This window comes from Poecile atricapillus, chromosome Z (genome assembly GCF_030490865.1).
Source record: "Poecile atricapillus isolate bPoeAtr1 chromosome Z, bPoeAtr1.hap1, whole genome shotgun sequence".
In the NCBI taxonomy this organism is placed as follows: Eukaryota; Metazoa; Chordata; class Aves; order Passeriformes; family Paridae; genus Poecile; species Poecile atricapillus.
This window is the reverse complement of record NC_081289.1, coordinates 85,658,514-85,678,885: the sequence shown is the minus strand read 5'-3', so window position 1 is coordinate 85,678,885 and position 20,372 is coordinate 85,658,514. Positions and strand designations below refer to the sequence as shown.

General features: G+C 39.1%; 1 protein-coding gene across 4 annotated transcripts in view; it reads right to left on the bottom strand.

Annotated features, from left to right (window-relative positions):
* CEMIP2 (cell migration inducing hyaluronidase 2) overlaps nucleotides 1-20,372 on the bottom strand; it is a 62,048-nt gene that overhangs the window by 22,795 nt on the left and 18,881 nt on the right. For 3 of the 4 annotated variants that reach the window (XM_058826294.1, XM_058826293.1, XM_058826292.1), the window contains 6 exons: nucleotides 14,005-14,341; nucleotides 9,432-9,572; nucleotides 8,331-8,892; nucleotides 5,050-5,219; nucleotides 3,608-3,796; nucleotides 789-958 (listed from right to left, as the gene is read on the bottom strand). In XM_058826294.1, the coding sequence (XP_058682277.1) occupies nucleotides 789-958; nucleotides 3,608-3,796; nucleotides 5,050-5,219; nucleotides 8,331-8,892; nucleotides 9,432-9,572; nucleotides 14,005-14,329 (1,557 nt within the window). In that variant the 5' untranslated portion in view covers nucleotides 14,330-14,341. Of the gene's footprint in view, nucleotides 1-788; nucleotides 959-3,607; nucleotides 3,797-5,049; nucleotides 5,220-8,330; nucleotides 8,893-9,431; nucleotides 9,573-14,004; nucleotides 14,342-16,753; nucleotides 16,810-20,372 lie in introns of those variants that run through there. The other variant, XM_058826295.1, reaches the window with a different exon arrangement.

Sequence of the window (20,372 nt, the reverse complement as noted above, 5' to 3'; positions counted from 1 at the left end):
ATTTTTTTTCCACTGTTATGGTCACTTCTATGAAATTAAAATCTGTATCCAAATACATTAGAAAAAGATTTAAACCTGATGACTACATAATGAGCACATATATATTTGCAATTAAAATTTGAGGCCTCAGACTTCTCTAGCATCACTGAAGCACTGCTGCTCAAATCTTTCATCTAAAAGAGTGAACCCAAGTTTAAATACTAGTTTATAGAACACTCCTTCCTCTCAGCTTTGTTTATAATTATAATACAAAAAAATTTGAAGCAGTTTCCTTTATATAACCTTAGTACTTGCATATTTTTAAGAAACTAAATATAAAACCCAATATTATAAGTCAGTTTCTTCCCCCTCTCTGCCTCTCTAGTGCTCAGGTTCAGATGGGAAATCTGAATTAGGATTCAGTGTTCATCACCTTTGTACCTGGGGAGGTACAAAGGCAATAAAAGGAAGGAAGAGAAATACAAGGGAGATCAAGCTTTATTCTGTAATGTTATAGGATACACATGCATGGATGTCACTTGTTTAATCTGTGCCATACAATGTCACAATACCTGCTAGATGTTTCTAGAATAGTTTATGCATTATATCCCTTCCTTCAACTCTGCAGACTAAGACTTAAGGAGTTAAATCTAATCTGGGTAAAGCTGAGAATTAAGTCATTTCCACACAAAGCAACTGAATGAGTTAATGTTCTTTAAGTTTTCAAATCCCTTGAAGTGAAACATTAATCTTTTTGTCCTTAATATGCATTTATATGACAGAAAGTTAATGTAAAATGTTTTTCAAACCTTGATATGTCCACCATATGTATCATAACTGAAGAATTGACACTCCTTTTCAAGATAGCAGGTATTTTCTGTCTCCCCCTTTATTAGGATATTTCTTGTAAGAACTCCAACTTCTGCTCTCATGTCCACTCCATCAATTACTTCTCCTACATGAGGAAACTGAGGGTTTTCTGTCCAACAACATATTTTGTAGAAGAAGGGAAAAAAAAGAAAAAAAGTCACCACTGATTAAAACCAGAATCAACATACATAAAAAAGCAAGATAACTGCATCAACAAAAATTGTGCATTTCTCTTCCTTAATGCGCTGGTCTCTCTTAGCTTCTCTTGTGGTAGATATATTTTTCATTTTAATAAGAAACTAATCCTCAAAAAATATCAACATTTTATTTTCAAGTATGTCTTACAGTTTTGATCCAACAGTTTGTGAACAGAATGGGGAAAAAAGTAAGAACAGTGTAATGTATTAATGCATTAATGCATTTAACTTCTAGTGAAACACAGGTGCAGACTTGCTTTAAAAGAAAAAGATGCTGGCTGCTTAATCTGTTTCAAAGACAAATTAAGAACTGAAAGTGAAGCCAAAACACTGTTTGAAAATGCTGTATTTATCTCCTCCTAACAAAAAAAGGACTTGCTTTCCTAACTATATCCCCTCTTACTTAGGTAGCTATTCTGAAGATGCATAAGCTCAAAATTAGAGAAAAGATAGTCTAGTTTTACACCCTTCATCAAAAACGCAATCAACTTCCCAATGAAACCGAGAAAATGATCTGGTTCTGTAAACCTTAAAAAATGCATTTATGCATTTACTGATACTCTGAATACAGACTGTCACTATCCCTCCAAGCCTTAAAAAAAAGGATATAAGCGTAAACTACCACAACATGAAGCAGAACTAAGAGTGATACCAACACTGTATCTGCCTCTGAGGATTTAAAAAGACCAGATGCATCTGTAAATGGCACTGCACTCCTCTCCCTAAAGGCTTGCCTATTGTTTTTCCCTGTATTTGACTAGCAACTCAAGAAATCAAGGGCAGACAGAGTAACCAGGGCTCCTATAACACAACACTTTTTTGTTTCCCTACTACAGAAAGGTCAAATCAGCAAAAAACTATCAAAACAATGCAAGAAATAATTTCAAAGGATGGTATGTTCTTCAGCATGTCAAGTTTATCATTACACAGGAAATTCATTCTCTGTGGAACAAGTATGTAGGGTGGTATGGGGATTTTCTAAAACTGTATAAATTACTATGTCAAAGAAAATTATATTGAGGGTGGCAAAGAACCCCAACTGGGAAAGTTGACTGTAAGTCCACTCCCTTTAATATCTTTTTAGTTTAGCTAGGATTTACTTAAAAAAAAAAAAAAAAAAAAAAAGACCAGTATTTTGTATTTTATGCCTTATTGCAAATCTTGTGAAAACTAATTTTTTTAACCTTTAAAAGCAGCTGCCTTTTCATAGCACATGATTTCCAGGATGAAATAGTCTACACGCACACTATTCAGTGGTGACATGAAGCTTCTTAAACTTCATGCTGCAACCTTCCAGTTAAATTTGCTCTTTAAAACATGACACTTAAGAACAAAGTCCAGAAATACCATGTTCAATAGCACCAAGTTAGCTCTGCAGCTTCACTCAAACTGGTATTCTCTGATGGCACAAAAGGTAAGAAAAGATACGCTTTCCTCATACTTGAGATTTCTCAATGCAGTAAAACATACATGACCCATGCTAAGAAATGTGTGAGAAGCAAATTTCACCGCCAGAGGGACAGACAGACTGGCATTTCTTTAAGGCACAGGTGGACAGGGAAATCTGAGGGTGCTGACAGAAAACTTCTGAGAATTAAGAAGGAGAAGAGCAGTTTGCAGAAGAGGAAGTTCCACTGTGCAGAAATTACTGGGACAAAACCAGACCGAGAAGAGCACCCATGAGCTGCTGCAAACTAACACTACAGAACAACACTCGTTAGTTTATGCTATGGAATGACGCTGCAGCCCACCAGGAGTGAGAGGGGAAGCTCCAGACCAGAAGCTGGAGGACACCAAGGGGAAGGGCGGCACCATGGAGCAGGTGTGGAGCGGCAGAAGGAAAACAGAGACGCTAGCATAGCTGGCAAGCCAGTCTCTTGGGAGGCTCTTGTGATGTCAAGCAGAATGACTCACATAATAAAAAGAAATTGGTCAACAACATGCATGACCATTTACTTGTGCATCACACCCAAAGGAAAACCAGACTGCAACTACTCAGGGACATCCTGTGAGAGCAGAATCTTGGAAGGGCCACCTATTTTATAATCACTTTGTTGCGGAAGTGATAAAAAGGAGACTGAGAGAAAGAATAAAAAAAGAAAAAAGGTACAGGTTCAAAGATGGCATTTTTCTTTTTTCCTTCCTATTTTTATTTCTACTTTTTCAATAACAAAAGAAACAGAAAAAATTATAATGATAATAGTTCAAGAGATGAGAATGACACTAAAAGCAAGGGAAACAAGTAATGACTGCAACAGCTATTCAAGCATGTATAAAGAGAACTTGTGAAAAGACAGAAAGGAGCCAAGGAAAGAAACCAAGCCTAACCCTACTGGAAAAAAAAAATAAGGCATTCAATGAGCCTGGGAAGAAATGAGAAAGAAAAGTTAGCATGGTGAGCTTGCTCCTTTATAGCAAAGAGAATTACACATCCGTGTATGTGGCAACAAATCCATACAGCAATTTGAGAAAAGGCTGCTCTTTACTGCTTCCACTCAAGGGCCTGTCCAGCAGCAAATACACGTCTCACACAGATCTTCAAGTGGTGACTGCTCTCATACCTTTGACTTTAACCTGATGCATGGTACATTCTGGGCAGGGAAGGAGGGTGAATTCCTCTGTCTGATACATCGAATAGTCTGTGCTCGCAACCACAATCCTGTCTCCAGGCTCCCAACTACTAACATCATCCAGAAGATTCAGTATTACTCCACCCACTGCTTCCACCTGGAAGCCTGATATAGGGACACCTAATAGGAAAAAAAAAAAAAAAAAAAAAAAAAAGGATTATATTCACCTTTATATCAAACAATTACCAATAAGATACTGATAAAACACCTATGAGATTTTGCAGGCCCCAAAGCCCTCTAAAGTACAACTCTGACCTCAAACACGCCAGTGGGAGATGCTTTTACAGCCTGTTGAGTTATTAGATCTCAAACAAAAAAAAAGGGAAAACACAAAACTAATGGTGACTGGAATAAACTATGATTTATTTTTTTTCTTCAAAAAACCCTGCTATCATATGGCAGTAATTTGTAGGTCCAGCTACTTCTGCTTGTTTTGGGCGACATTTTTTTGCCATTTTAAACTCTACAGATGTAATCAAGGATGTGGAAAACAAAGTGTTTTTTAAGAACAACTAATAGAACAGTTTGGCAGACTAAATTGCACACACATAGAATTTCATTGGCGTATGATGAATTTGCATAACTTCAGCTGCTTTTGCTAACTCTTGAACCTAACTTTACAGCACCAGTAAGTAAAAGATGCATTTTGATGGATTTCTTTTTTAAAATGTAAATCTATACATTTTCATGGGGTTGTAATGAACAGTAAAGGGGTAATACCAAATAGCTCAACTGCCTAACAAATAAATTTATGACTACCATAAAAAAATTTTGAGGAAAACACAATAGTATTTAGTAATTCTAAAAATAGAAGGACATGATTGCCCATAGAAACTCAGATCAAAGATATCTTAAATTTAAAAAAAAATTTAATAAAGGACAAAAGCAAGCAAGTGGCAGGTCTTCTATATTTTTATACCACATATTCAATGTTGTATCAGAACAGCTGCCTAAAGTTCAGCACTCTAACAGCAACCAAAAATTGTAACAAGAAGAAAACATTTCTTTTGGCTTCTGTAGGTTTTTTTCAGTACCGTGATCAACATCTCAAAAGCTTACGATTTAAAATATACATGACTGCCAAATTACTAAAATAAATTTTAAAAGCATCAGAACCTATAAGACTATCTTCATCTAAATATACTAGAATTTAAGAGTCAATATTACGCTGCTCACATACTATATACAAACTGAGTGAGAAAATAGGTAGTACTGAAGAACTGTGTCCTCCTATTTCAACCATAGCAAGAAAAAACAACTTATAGAAGCACTCAAAAATTTAAATAGCAACCAGAAGTTCTAGTGAAAAAAAGCATATAAAGTATTTTTTTGATTTTTCCCCAACTGTAGGATTTCACAAAACACTTTCCTACCATCATTCCATTCGCTGTAAGCTCTCACAACAAACTTCTGACCATCCACTGTGAAAAACTCTTTTTGAGCAAGCGCTTTCCCACCAGTGCTGTGGTTTTCATAGTTTCTCACTGATTCATTACAGGAAGAATTTCCACCACCTATGACACCAACTAAAGCCCAGGCTTGCCTGTGAAAATCAAAAGTGAACGTTTAAATATAATGGCCCTTTAAAAATTCTTTACAAAACCCAGAAAAGACAAGGAGCATAGTAGTCATAAAAAAACCTTTTGCTTGCTCTTCCAAATTCATTTTAAAATGAAACTTCAAAATGTAGAAAGAAATGGGCAGTGGATAATTAAGTTAAAATAGTTTAAAATAACTGAGTGTCCTATACACAAATTGGCAAATACAAGAGCCCTTACTGGGGAAGACTTTCATATACATTTTTAGTAAAACATTCAATAAGATATTGATATACAGTATTTTTCCAAAAGGTAATTGTTAGAGATGTGTGACAGAAGCCACACAGGATTCTACTCCCAAACAGCTTTAGCAGGGCCCAGGAGGAGAAGGAGTCAAGGCCAATGTTCCTGCCATAGCCCCAGCAACACCCCAAAGGAGCAGTCAGGACTCCAGGGGACCATGTGTTCCTCAGGCCAGGAGGGATGGAGACAACCAGCAACAGCCACTGGTACTCACCCCTGTGCTAGACAGGCAATAGCTTTTGAATCTTTTAGGATGCTCAGACCCAGAAAAGGAAATGCATGCACAACCTTTGTACAATATATCACTGATGTGTGAGTGTTTGAAAATTAAAAGCAAAGCATGCACCACAGAAAGCTGCCACCAAGTTAAAAAAAACAAGTTTCTTTTGCTGTCCTTTACTACTCTATAATGCAAAGGAAGCAGTCGAGATCATCTATTAAAAAGCCAGACAATTTTGCATCATTAAAGTTGAATCATTCATCCCAAGTGAAAACTGTGTCAGCTAGCTGGACTGCAGGCTGTTGTTAATGATTAATTCAAAGGCAGATATTAAACCTACCTTAAACCCCATTGCCTTTATTTTAACCCTTTCTGAAGTTTTTGTTGATTTGGATCAGAAAGCCAAACAATACTTTAGGCATTAACATGTTCACAGGAATAGTACATACTGGGACAGCTTTTTGGTAGCAGCAGCAAACAAGTTGAACATTTCACATACCGACATTTAAAATAAAGTTATTTTGGTACATGCTTTGGATTTCACATGTTGCAGGAAGAAGTAGAAGGGGAGAGGGCTGTAATGGAGTATTCACCTCCATGCTGACATCTTTTTCACTAGCTTTAGAGGTTTAAGACAATGGCCCCTGCTTTTCCTAAGCAAGCCATCAGGGAAAGCTTCTTGCCTATCTTCCACCAAGAACAAAATAATTTTATGTGCTTACAGAGCCTTTACTGACTAAGAAAAGCAGACAAGAATCGGTTCAGCAGAGAGGGAAAAAAGGCTGTTTCTTCCCAGTTACAGGATGAAGAAGTTCCTCATTTCAGACAAACTGGTGTGGAGTTCATGGGCAGAGATAAACACCAGAAATCTACACGCACCTCTCAGGGCAGGCTGGGCTGGCTGCACCAGAACCTGAGCAACCTGGAGCCACACAGGCTCTGTTGCTTTCAGGAAGTGGTATTCTACTACAGGACATCCAGGTCTTGACACTTTTGGCCAAACTGCTTCAGAGGCAAAAGCATTCCATCCCACACCCCTGTGCTTACACAGCCAGTGACACAAATGTACTCCTGACAGGAACTGAGGTCAGAACATGCCATCCTGACTGACACGCCAGCCTGCCTCTGCCAAAGCACAGGGAGGAAACTAACTGGAATCCAGATGTCAGGGGATAGTGAGGGATAAGAATAGAATGGAAAAACCAAATTACCAATTTCCTGGAAAACACTGGACAATACAAAGAGGTTATACAACCATCTCAATAGAAGAAGAACAACAGACTGACAGGCAGTTAGGAGACTGGGTATACTTTTCATTGTATTGCCAACACAGAATCACAGAATCATTTAGGCTGGAAAATATCTCTAAGATCAAGTCTAGCCTTTGACTGATGGGCACCTTGTCAATTAGACCATGGTACAAAGCACCATATCCAGTCATTTCTTGAACACCTCCAGGGATGATGACTCCACCATCTCCCTGGACAGTCTGTGCCAATGCTTAGTATCAACTTCCATTAAGGAATTCCTCCTATGTGGAACTGGAAACCTCCCTGGATGTGGCTTGAGGTTGCATCCCCTTGTTCTGCCACTGGTTGCTTACAAGAAGAGGTTGACCCCCACCTGGCTTACAGAGAGTAATAAGGTCTCTCTGAACCTCCTTTAGTTCAGGCTAAACATTCCCAGTTCCCTCAGGCAGCTCCTCATATGACTTACATTCTAGACCCATCCTCAGCTCATTGCCCTTCTCTGGACACGCTCCAGCACATCAGCCTTTATTGTATTAAGGGCCCAGAACTGGACACAGGACTTAAGATGTGGCCTCACCAGTGCTAGTACAGCACTGCCCAGTCCTGCTGGCCACATTATTGCTGATACTAGCCAGAACCTTCTTGACTGCCTGGGCACAATGCTTTGTGTTGCCCAGAATAGTGTGGACAACTCTTTGCAGCAGAAAGCCAAGTTCAGAACATGCACTAAATGAACTCAACTAAATGAAGAGCAATTAAGAGCAGTGCAAATTTCCTGCTTTAATAATCCCTGTTTTATCTCTTCTACTGTCTCACCATCCAAATCCTGACCAACTGAAAAGAATGGCCAAAAAATATAAAAACACCTTGTAACTGCATTTCAATCACAAAATAACTTTACAAGTCAGGTCCTTTGAAATCACGGTGGAGAGGTAATGTACTTTTATTTCAACAGCACAGGAGTATGAATAAGATGTTTGATACTTGGGATTAGTATCCCTTAGATACAATGTTTTGGGTTGGAAGGAATTTAGAGATCTTTTAGTTCCATTCCTTGCTCTTCCAAAGTCATACAAATTAAAAGCTTCACCTAGAAACTGTTATCTATGTCTTAGTTTAATTTCTAGAAAGAACAATGAAAGCAAGTAATTACAAATAAAAAAGTCTGTCACACAGATACCAGTCTCTGCACTGTACTGCTAACTGAATACTATTACTGCAGCACTATGTACAGCACCAAGAACTCTCTGAGAACCTTATGGAATGCCAAGGTTTAACAAATCCCCAACAGAAAAACTGCATGTCATCTTTACTCAGCACAAAATGGAAAATAAATTACTTACCTGTAACTTAATCCTCTGACAAACTTACTTCCCAGAAGATTTTGAATAGTCACTCTGGTTTCTTCCAAAAGATTTTTAGCAGCTGAATCTCCTACAGCAATAGCAATAATACGACCAGGATGCCCATTTTTCAGTAAGTTCTGGAGCTTTAAGCTTTCCTCTGCAAATTCATGAGTATCAAACTTCAGCACTTCCAAAACCTCTGCTGTATCTTGATCGATCACTCTAACATTTAGTCCTCGGGAAAAATTCTTTTTAAATGTATAATGACCATAGGCCAGCCCTGAGAAATACATAGTCTTTGACAGAAGAGTCCATGATACCTTCTGGTGCCCATGCAATTCCAGTGTTCCTTCAGGGCCCACGCCAATAAATTTTTTGCCAAATTCTGGCACATCAGCACCTTCGTTTGACTTCCCATACAAAATAATAGTTGCTTTGGATTTATAGCGGCATTTCTCTGCTCCAACATGAAGCATTCCACCATCCTTTATCAGGATAAATCGAGTTCTCAAGGTAATATTTTTAGAACCTTCTTTATCATCACCAAAAACAAGTAAACCTAAAGGAAAAGAAGTATTTCTGTATATCAAAGCAAAATTCGGAGAGACTCAAATAACCAAGCTCTGCAGTAAGAACAACAGAAAAAACTACAGATTTATTTTTCACACCCATGAATTAAGCTGTTATGTTCTTACATATATTTAAGAATGTTTGGGAAAGTAACTGCTACCAATTGTGATTTATCTTTCTAAGAATTTGCTGATTTATTTCAATTCTTTTTCTGCCTACAATATACAACAGTTACCATTGGAGGACAAACAGATTCAGTACCACACAGGCTACTAAACAACCTTGTTTAGTAGAAACAGAAAACTACATCAGTGCTGCGCTGAAAAGATACTAGAGTATCATCACAGAGAATTCATCTTTTGAATTATATACTCAACCTGGCAGCAGGCTGAAAAGTAAAAAAGCATGGGAACTGGTCAGTAAGCTGCAAGATGAAGTTTCAACATGTTTTTATGCAATCACAGAAAAAAACCTGCATAAAAAATATGTAGGACACTGAAGCAAGGTGTCCATTTTGCTATTTCATACCTCCATCCTGTATAACTATAGAGTGTACTGTAGCGTCTGAGTTCAGACGAAACAAATCCCCTTTTTTGATAATAACTCGCTTTTCAGGATCTTTGCCAGGGCTCCAGTTTTTAAGGCGAGGATTCTGATCAGGACAGTTCTCTGCAATACAATGTGAAATCCAATTTTAAAAAAACAAACATCATCACATCAGTTAAGGCGGCATTAGGATGAACACAAGAAGAAAAGGTCAGTCACCCACAAAGGACTCCCACATCCTTCTGTGCTTTCAATACTGCAGTCATTGTATTTGAACAGCCAAAAAGACATCTGAAAAACAGCTAAAGTCTCAGGGGTAGGAAGGTATTTTATTTTACTGAATTAAAGTACTATTGACCACACATTGTTGACCATACTTTTGAACCCAAACAGATTTTTCTCTTATTTGCTAGGTCACCTGTCCAAGATAGTGGAATGCAGTCAGACAGAGAGCAATCACACTGAGCACTGGAAGCCTTAGGTTAGACGAAATAGGCTAACATGGTTGTGAAGCATCTCACCTCCTCAAGGTCTCAACTTGGTCAGAAAGGCTGATCCCTTCTTACTTTTAAGCATTCAAATTCATTCTTTCAGTGGAAGTTTGCAGGAAGGACAAGACACCCTTAACATACTTAGTATAAAACTTAACTAGCTAGAGCAGTTTCCTGGAAGATGAGATATTTGGGTCTAGCTTAAACATTTGTATTCCTTAGGAACTCAGTTTGAACATCAGGCTACAAACTACACAAGAGCAGAGACACACACAGTCCTTGCTGAAAGCCGTGGCACTACACAGGCTATAAACTGAGCTACAAGGCCTGAGAAGGAGAGGAAACAGCAAGAAGTGACAGCTTGTATGACTTCAGAATAAGTTACAGCAATGCAGTATTTATACCACCCACCTTTTCAGCAAATTAAGCATCTGAGTAATGTGGAAGAATAGACATACTATAAAAACTGGAAAATATATTCCTTGGATTATTATATCAAAATTAAAAATAAATATTTAAAAAATATTAAAAATATTTTTCCTATGTAAAAGACAATTAAAAAGTTGCCAAAATAAACATGTTAGTGGGCCAACTGAGGTTAACAGCCAAAATAGCCTTTTCACATCTTGTGTTCTGAAGAAATACACCTACACTTCTGAAGTGCTACTTTGGACGCTAAAAGCTCTCAGAAATAGTCCATCCTTACAATATCTAAAGAAACCAAAATCAAAGTTTAATACAAGCCAGCCTTAGTTTTGCTAACAGAAATGTTCTTCCTTTAGTATTAACTCTCCTTATTTCAAATCCCTCACAACTCAGGAAAGCTACATAAACCAAGATTTGACTACCAGTGGGGAAAAATTAGCAAACTGCAAAGGGCAGAAGGCATACAAGCATTATGAAAATAAAAACAAAATAAAATCTTTTGGGAGGATCCTACAAAGACAGCTTTCAGAAAATGTAATTCAATATGAGGGAAAGCCGAAACGCAAGAACTACAATCAGCAAGACTGCTGAGCACTCACCAGATAAAGGCAAGTCTACTGCCTGACTCATGCAGAGTCCCTAATCCCTTTTCCCCAGACACCACACACACAAGCACTGTGAAGAAACACTTATTTCCTGGCTGGTAGCAAAGGGCAGTGTGAGGAAACCATGAGTCAGCAACCTGATGACTTCTGCTTACTGTGATTCATGGAAGAGCAGCTCTAGTGATCATATAATTTTCTATTGCATCAGAAAGAAAACGTATAAAACAGCAGCTAAAAAGATCTATAATTTTAAAATCTATTGTACATTACAATCCAGCAAGAAAGCCATCAAAATCAGAAACAGGCACTCCTGTAATGCAAACATGCTTTTGGGGCACAGTGGGTCAACTTTTTGGCAAGCAGATTAGATGTGTTTAGCAAAAGCATTTTGAAATTCTCCCTTAGCAATTGTGGTGGGCTGCATGAAAACATCAAATATTTAGAACTTCACCGTATGTTATCTCCAAATTTACCAAGTAGATTTTAGATAACAGTTACTGCCCTTAAAGTTTATTTAAAGTTAAATAAAAACAGAAGTACAGACCAGAAACCGTTAAGTAGTGATGACTTTGCCAAACTTAGCCACTCATGTTGAAAATTTTTCAAGTCATTTTTTTGAAGCCTCTGCTTCAACACATTTCTGTAAAAAATGGGTCAGCATTCCTTCAGGTTTAATGGCTTCTATTAGAGCTGGGGGGAGAAGTAAAATTTCTGCAAGTGGTGGAGGAAAAGTACACCATCCCACCCATAAGAAAGCATCTTGACCCCATAAAAAACCCCAGTGCTAGAACCTTTCATAGAGCAAGCACATGAAATTTGACAGGAGAAAAAGACAGGCAGGGAATAGTTTTCTAGGTACAACTAAACAGTTACTTTCTACTCGTTTAGACATCATGTCTGGAACTTTTAAGGACTCTGGGAAAAAGTTATCAGTGTTATATTATGCTCAGCAGAAGTTTATCAGACTTTGGCAGCCAAATTTTCTGAGGATCCTGTTTACCCTGGGCAAGGTCCAGCTGAGAGCTGCAAGAGCGAAGAACTTTTCCATCTCCCTAGGTCGTCATTCTGACCCCACATCAGAAGCCCGGGGAAATGGGGAAGGAAATTGCATTTCCATTGCTGTCCCTGATCTCCAGTGTTCAGGACTCCCTAGATGAGTCAGGAGTAGATGTCAGGAATACAGATGCAAGGAGGAAAAAAGAACCAGCTGACAAGCAGGAACAGAAATGCTGACAAGCAGCATTTTCCTTTTGTAGAAATCATGGTAGAGGTTTACAATTTATGTGCATTTACTACCAAGCGTTACATTCCTTCCATTGCCTTTTAAACAGCTATTAAAAGTTCTGACAATATGGATTTCCAACTAGCCCTGTAGAAAAGCACACCTAACTGGAACTGGTGTTGTTTGCTGCAGTACCAGATGTGCTTGGGTCAGTTATTATGCACGTGTTAATGCACATTAACATTTCAACCTGCTGGGGAACTTTTGGGGAGTTTCTGCAACAGCCATACTGCAAGATTAAAACATCAGCCAGGTTTTCCTTAGTGCCTGTAGGAGTTCCTCTTGTTTCAGGGTTTCACAGTATCATAGAATAAAAGCAGCTGGAAGGGACCACAGTGGGTCATCTGGTCCAGCCTCCTGGCTTAAGCAGGGTCATCTCAGAGCACATTGCATGGAATTGTGTCCAGACAGTTGTGGAGTAACACCAGTGAGGGATACTCCACAGCCTCTCTGGGCAATCTGTTCCAGTGCATGGCCACTCACCCAGTAAAGTTCATCCTCATATTAAGGTGGAGTTTCTTATTAACTCGTCTTACTGCACAACAGAACCAAGAGCCTGGCTGCACACCAAAGTATTTCAGAGTGTTAACTGGGTAAGTCACCCTCCAGTATCCTCTGGAATTTGTCTGTAACAAAAGTACTAACTGCATATGTACCCGTTACCAGCAATCTGTATCACAGCAAAGGAATAATCTTCCATTTTCCCACATTTTGTTATTTTCCTTCATAATTATTAGGAAAGCTCAGTAACTTCACCCAAGGAGGTATCTCAGCAAGCCACCACCAAGAGCACTTCAGCTGTATATGTGCATTTATTTTGTACTGTCATCTGAAATCTTTAGTTGGTTAGCTGATTTCAGCCTGTGTTGCACTGACTTTGGAAACAGCATCCTTTTAATGACTATGTCAAAAGCCACTGAGAAGTCTGTTATTACAGTAGCCAACAGTTTCAATTCAAAATCCCGTCTAGCTTTTAGAAACCTGACTACTGCCTTAAAAACAGTCAAAAACTCTAAACTCACCAAAACAACTCACACTCCAAATTGTACTCCCAATATTTAACAACTGCATCTCATAGCATTCTCTACGAGAGATTGGCTAGAGGGATGCACACTTTGAAATCACATCACTTTTGATGCTTTACAATTACTGACACACTTCAGAGATTCTCCAAATTCCAAAAAAGTTGCCCAGTTTTCTAAAATGAGCTGAAAACAAAAAATCAGGGCTAACAGTTAAAAAAAGGTCCCTGCCCAATTTGCATATAAACAAAACAAACACTACTGTTTGTTTTTAAACAATATTGTATTTATTGTATTTTAGAAAAACTACTAGCATAGGTTCTCAAAGATTTTTAAATTATTTTACTGTAACACTTTTATACCATCTTCTTCAGTTACCACTGAAACAGGTAGGATTTAGTTTTGTCTACAATTTGTGAACCTATGAGACTGCTTGTGCAGATAAAAATAATTATGCTTATAAAGCATTCATGCCTCTTTCGCCCCTCAACAATAATCTTTATTTACTGCTATGCCTTTCTGTTTCATGTAAGTAAATCAAACCATATGTAATAAAAACAACACTGATAACAAAAACAGGAGCTGATTTTTTCCCCCAGTCTCTGCCTCCTTCAATGTTAAAATCGCAGGGAATGTCCTATTAACTTTCAACATTAGTCCTGATGCTGAATTACGGAGTTATGTTCACAAGTAGCATAACTTCTAGGATGATTCTCTTAATGAACTTACCATCTGGAGCATATTTTGAAGCTATTCCCAAAAAAATCCCCAGTGCAACAAAAAGTGAAAGGCTAGAAATGGCAGAGCAAATAAGAGTATTTTTATGCCTGTTGGCTTCTGCCTGTCGGCGGTGCTGCTCCACTGGTAAGGACGGGAGTCTTGTCTGGGCTTCTTGTCTTGCCGAGGTAAATTCTGCTGCAGCATGGCTCTGCGAAGGTGGCGGGGGACGGAGAGGGGCAATTCTCCCCAGGACATACCCCGAAGACCTGTGACTGCTCCCGTTCTGAGGATGGAGGAATGCAGGGGAGCTCCCCCTGGTATCAGTGCCTTGCATGTTATAAAGTCACTGGAACACACACACACACAGGGGGAAAAAATAAGAGACAGGCTTTCAGAATACAGAACAAAATACATGAAACAAAACAAAAAAAGAAACAACAACAAACAGCAATTTTAAGCCACATGTGTCAAGAACTGCCACTGAAGCTGTGACTATTTACAAAGTATCTGTTACTCAGTTGCTACTGGTCACTTGCCATGGTATAACTGCATGGAACAATAGCACATGTGTCTTCGACAAAATTTAACTCAAAAACATGTGGTGTGGGAACCCAGTGCGGCCCAGATAATTTCTTCATAATTCCAGTGGGTATTTTTTTCAGAGTATTTTCACAGTTAACTTGTATTATGAGATTAAGTAATCTGAACAATGAGACAGCAAAGCAACCCTTGCTTCCCCACAGTTATGCGAAGAATGTCTAAATGTATTTTTTCTGTACAGAAGCTGAACAAACTCCTCACTTTCCATTATGGAAAAGAAGCTGAAAAAACAAGCCTGCCTTCTACACTGGAAGCCCTAAAACCTGTTTAAATTAAAATACTAAATACTATTTTATTTCTAGTCATGCTGATGCAACTTAGGCAACACTTTTAATAAGCTGAGGTGTACAGAGACAGCAAACTCTTAACTTACAGCAATTGCTAGTAGAGGTGCATCAGGAATGGTTCTGTAAGAAAGTCACCTGCATCTTACTTAGCAAACCTTGTGATTTTTCTCTGCTGACATGCCTGGATTTGGACACAAAGCCTGGGGGCAACATGACTGCTCCAGACCTCTGTACCTATTGCCCAGAAATGAGTGCTGCTATTATTTCAGTTACTAGTATTGTTTCCATCTTTCTTCTGAAGCGCACCAAGAGGAAAGCGTACCAGTGTCATCACTGCCTGGCCCATCCTCAGCAGCAGTTCTAACTCATCATATTTGTCTAGTTTAAGAGACAAACCTGCATTTGACTGTTTTCTCTGGTTTTCCAGTCAGCAGTGTTGTATGGAGTATTCACAAAGCTAGCATAATTTTTTTCCCTCATTACAAATAATATTTCTTATAGATGAAATCTTTTCAGAAGGATGCTCAAGTTTGAGTTAACTGAAACTGAACTTTTGAAACAAAATCCTGAAGGGGATTTAGGCATAAGTCATGTGCATTAAATAGGAAAAATAAAAACTACTAATAATGGAAGAGTATAAAGGTCCTCTTTCTGTTCTATTAACAAAGGGAAGTCTGAGCCATACTCTGATGTGTCAGGCACGCTGATGAAGGAGAAATGTGACAACTGTAATCTTATTCTCAGAAGCAGCAAAGGAGCCTTTTGTCCCACATGCTGCAAAATCTGATACTTCACTGTTTCAAGGAAAAAGAGCTGTTACTATTGGACAGGCTGGATTACCCTTTCATGGGAGAGACAATGCATCTCCAGATGTATGCACAATGACAATGAAGGCACTGAAACATTAACTGGAGTTAAGCTATCCCAGAGTGCAAAAATTATTCCAAGTCCTCCAGAAGTGCTTCTTGCACCTGTTCATTATAACAAATTAATTTTCAGCATTCTCCTTTCTGTTCTTTGACAAACCTAATCCTAGGCTCTCAAACTTAACTGCCCAATCTGTTATGTGCACTGTGGAACAGTTTGCTTTAACCTCATGTGCTTTTACACTCAACTTATCATCGCTCAGCAGTGAAAGTAATTTCTGTGTTTTAGATGTGGTATTAAAAGCTAGATAGAGATGGAGCTTTTCATCTGATTCAAATACAGTATTTATGACTTTTATGACTAGCTTCTTAATTAAACATTTTAAGAAATCTGATCCAGGATTGAGGTTTTGGTGGGTTTTTTTTTTTGTTGTTGTTTTTTGTTTGTTTGGTTTTGTTTGTTTGTTGGGGTTTTTTTTATGGTTTGAAAGCCCAACTCCTTAAATTTGGTTAATTTTTCAGTTAGGACATTTTTCTGTTACACTGAGGAAATTACTACAGTGTTCATTATAGTGTGATATCAACAGTTAAAAAGTTTTTCAACTGCTCAGCTGTATCAACTGAATCCAGATTGGCTATGCAAGGCTTGAAATAGTTTTACAAAATAATTTTCCCACAATTCTTCCCACCAAGGCCTCCTAAAGTACTGCCAGACCTCTAAAGAAATAATTTTTAAAACCCCAGAAAACATTCATTACAGCAGCCATTGGAAAAACTTGTGTCATATTTCAAGCATATTCTGTGTTGTACAAAGCTTTCTGCTTTGTCTGCAAACCTCATCTTGGCAATCATAAAAGGTTTTCAACTATCCCACTCAAGTGAAAACACAGCTTACCCCAAGGATGGGTGGGAAAGAGACAGCAGAATTGCTGTCTTACTCCTTGCAAAATAAAAATAATTAAACTAAGCCAATAAGGAGATACTCAGCACATTCTAAAGACTCACCATATAGTTTGTCCATTACAACAGGAGTAACCATTGCAATATTTCCTTCACTCTTCATGTGTTATTTGAAATTCTCTAGCTGAAAAAGGATCTCTTCTATCCTGTAGAGCAGCTACCAGCTTTTTTGAAGGACAGACTGATAATCTGATTCAAATTATTGGTTTATTTCCACTCTGTGGAAGCCTTTAGAGAGAACCACACATAAGCATGTATAATAACTGTACGTATGGCCAGTTTTGCCCCAGAAAATGCAATAATTTGGCTGCACGAAAAGGGTTTGTATGTCATAAATACAGCATGAATTTTACTCTGCAAATCCATTTACAGAGTAAAATGCAGGACAAAATCCCAAAACTGTTGAACCACTTTTGCTTGAAAGTTCCTAGGCACCTGAATTTTCCTGCATTTCCCTTTGACCTGTGCCTATGCTGAGGTCTCCTAAAGGAGATTATGATCTAGGCATATCTTCCTGATGGTCAGACCCAGAAAAGAACGCCTCCTACTTCTGCAATTATACTGTGGTACACAGCATGGTGCAATATTTTGCTTTGCAGCTTGCTTCAGAGTGCTTTCAGTAACAGTCAAGTTCTCACACTACATACACCAATTACCTAACTTTTATAAAGAGCTCTAGCTATACAAATGTGTTAGTTGTCATGCCATTTACAAACGCTGCTGTCTCACTATTCCCAAACTTTTTGCATGTCAGCTTTCAACAGACTATTATGTAAGATTTTAAATCCATTATTCAAGACAGCTTTTAGTCAGAGCCACACTGCATGTGCTTCCAGCCCACCAGTAAGAGGGAAGCTTCCAATGCACAGACTCAGCTGGAGTGTCTCAGATGCTTCAGCCCACGATGTATCTGGAGTATCTCAGATATTTCATTGCCACCCATCTGCTGGATGACTGCACTATTTGCATATTGTTCTTTTGCTAGAGTAGCACAGCTCCACACAATCCAGGTTGCTGCTCATGCACCCCTTCCTACAGCATGAGCAAGAAAACAAGTACTTCTCATACTGGTCACATCAGCCAACCCAGCTTAAACCACCCTAAATTTAAAAAAAAAAAAAAAAAAAAAAAAAATTAAAATATTTATTTTGCGCAGCTTCCAAGTGAAAACAGTGAATACCTGCAAGCCTGGATATGTCTACAGAGCTACTGAGCAAACAGATGTGGACAGCAAACCCCAGCAGGCAGACAGCAGTGAGCCGCTGAACAGGCTGCAACATCTCCCGTCTCCTCAAGTATTCCTTCACTCCTTCACTGCTTTTAACTTGTGCCACTACCACACTCTCATACAAGCCCACATTGTTCCACATGGTCAGAAACTGGAAACATATGCACTGTACAACCCGGGGATAACATATGAACCTCCTGAGACATGACTCTGTGCTCAAAAGCAAGCAGCATGCTTATCCATTACTCATTTTGGGGCTGGTTTCCTGGAAAGAAACTGGCTTATTTTACCAGATAATTCAGAACATCACATGACACCACCCAAAAAGTGAGAAAAATACCAAGATATTTTACACTTCTGTGTTGTCAAATGCTAAGCGTAATAAAACATGTCGAACATGCTAAAAACCTCCCACACCTGCACCATCTGAAAACATTGTAAAGAAAGTTTGCTTACTTAGAGTGCAAAGAAATTAATGTTTTTCTTTAAGCACATTTTAAGGATCACAGGCCTTAAAAATAAAAGAGAAACCAGAAGAAATGACATGTTTCCGTTGATCTGGGCCATCAAACACCACCAGCTCCAGTGCTGACCTATTACCACACTGTCTAGTCTCAGAGTATATAATTCCCACTAAGGAAAAGACTGGAGAAAAACAACATACACAAAAAAAATATTTCCCCATGCAACACAGCAGTAAATTTGCAATGACACAAGGCTGGGAGCAATGTGTCGATCTGTTGGAAGCGACAAGGGCTCTGCAGAGAGACCTGGAATGGTTGGATGGATGGATAGAGTCCAATGGGATGAAGTTGAATAGGTCCAAGTGCCAAGTCCTGCATTTTGGCCACAACAATCCCCTGCAACGTTACAGGCTGGGGACGGTGTGGCTGGACAGTGCCCAGGCAGAAAGGGACCTGGGGGTGCTGGTGACAGCAGCTGGACATGAGCCAGCCCTGTGCCCTGGTGGCCAAGAAGGCCAATGGCCCCTGGCCTGGATCAGGAGTAGTGTGGCCAGCAGGAGCAGGGAGGTCATTCTTCCCCTGTACTGGGCACTGGTGAGGCCACACCTGGAGTTCTGTGTCCAGCTCTGGGCCCCTCAGTTTGGGAAGGACATTGAGACACTGGAGCGCATCCAGAGGAGGCAATGAGGCTGGTGAGGGGCTGGGAACACAAACCCTGTGAGGAACGGCTGAGGGAGCTGGGGTTGTTTAGCCTGGAGAAAAGGAGACTCAGAGGTGACCTCATCACTCTCTACAACTCCCTGAAAGGAGGTTGTGGTCAGATGGGGGTTGGTCTCTTTCTCCAGGCAACAGCTGACAGAACCAGAGGACACAGCCTTAAACTGTGCCAAGGGAAATATAGGTTGGATATTAGGAAAAAGTTTTCCACAGAAAGGGTGATAAAGTACTGGAATTGTCTGCCTGAGGAAGTGGTGGAGTCACCATCCTTGGATGTGTTTGAAAAAATACTGGATGTGGCACTCAGTGCCATGGTCTAGTTGAGGTGTTAGGGCTGGGTGGGACTCGTGATCTTGAAGGTCTCTTCCAACCCAGCGATTCTGTACCACAAAAGTTATTACTGCTTTCCTGGTAGAGGAACTGGTCTGGTATGAACCAAATGGCAGTGAGAAACCAATGAAAGGGACAAGAACTCAGTATTAAAAAGCTCCTAAGTAGAAACAATTACTGAACAGAATGTGATGTCAGGCAAGCTTCTAAAGCATGACATGCACACCTTTACAGACCTTCAAGCTGGTCAACTACAACAGAAATAAAAATTTCAATGCTTCAAGTGCCTTGGAAGTCTCCAGTTCAACAAATCTCAACGTCACCAGTAAGAACAATTCCAAACAGGGTGCTCACATGCTTTCCTTTCTGGTCCCACATCCTCTCCTCCTGCCTCATTCCGAAATTACCTATTCACTAAGACAACAGACAGCATATTGGAAACAACCTACTTTTCCACCCATGTACAAAAGCTGGAAGGAATATGTGCACAGTAAGATGTACTGCTACAGTTAAGTAACTGTTGGAAATCACATATTTAGAACATGGAATATTTAGAACAGCCTGAACAATCTCAGCTGAGTTACACAAAAAAAACAAAAAACAAAAAAAACACTCTAAAACTGTAAAAACTCTACTGTCATCTAGACAGATATATGCTGTTTTCTGAATGCTTCCACCAAGCTTTCTCCCATGCTCAGAGCAAAAAATCGGCAAGAAACAAAGAATGGTAAAAGTTACAAAACTTTTAAGATAAGCTCTATTGCACTAGACTTTCTGAGTTTCCTGTGTAGCAACTAATAATTTTTAGTAAATTTCTCAGCACACAGAAAACACATAAAATTGCGTGATACACAACCAATGGAAACCACCTGAGCCAAGGTCCATATGTCTTAAACCAAATCTTTCAAAGCACAGAACCACAGAA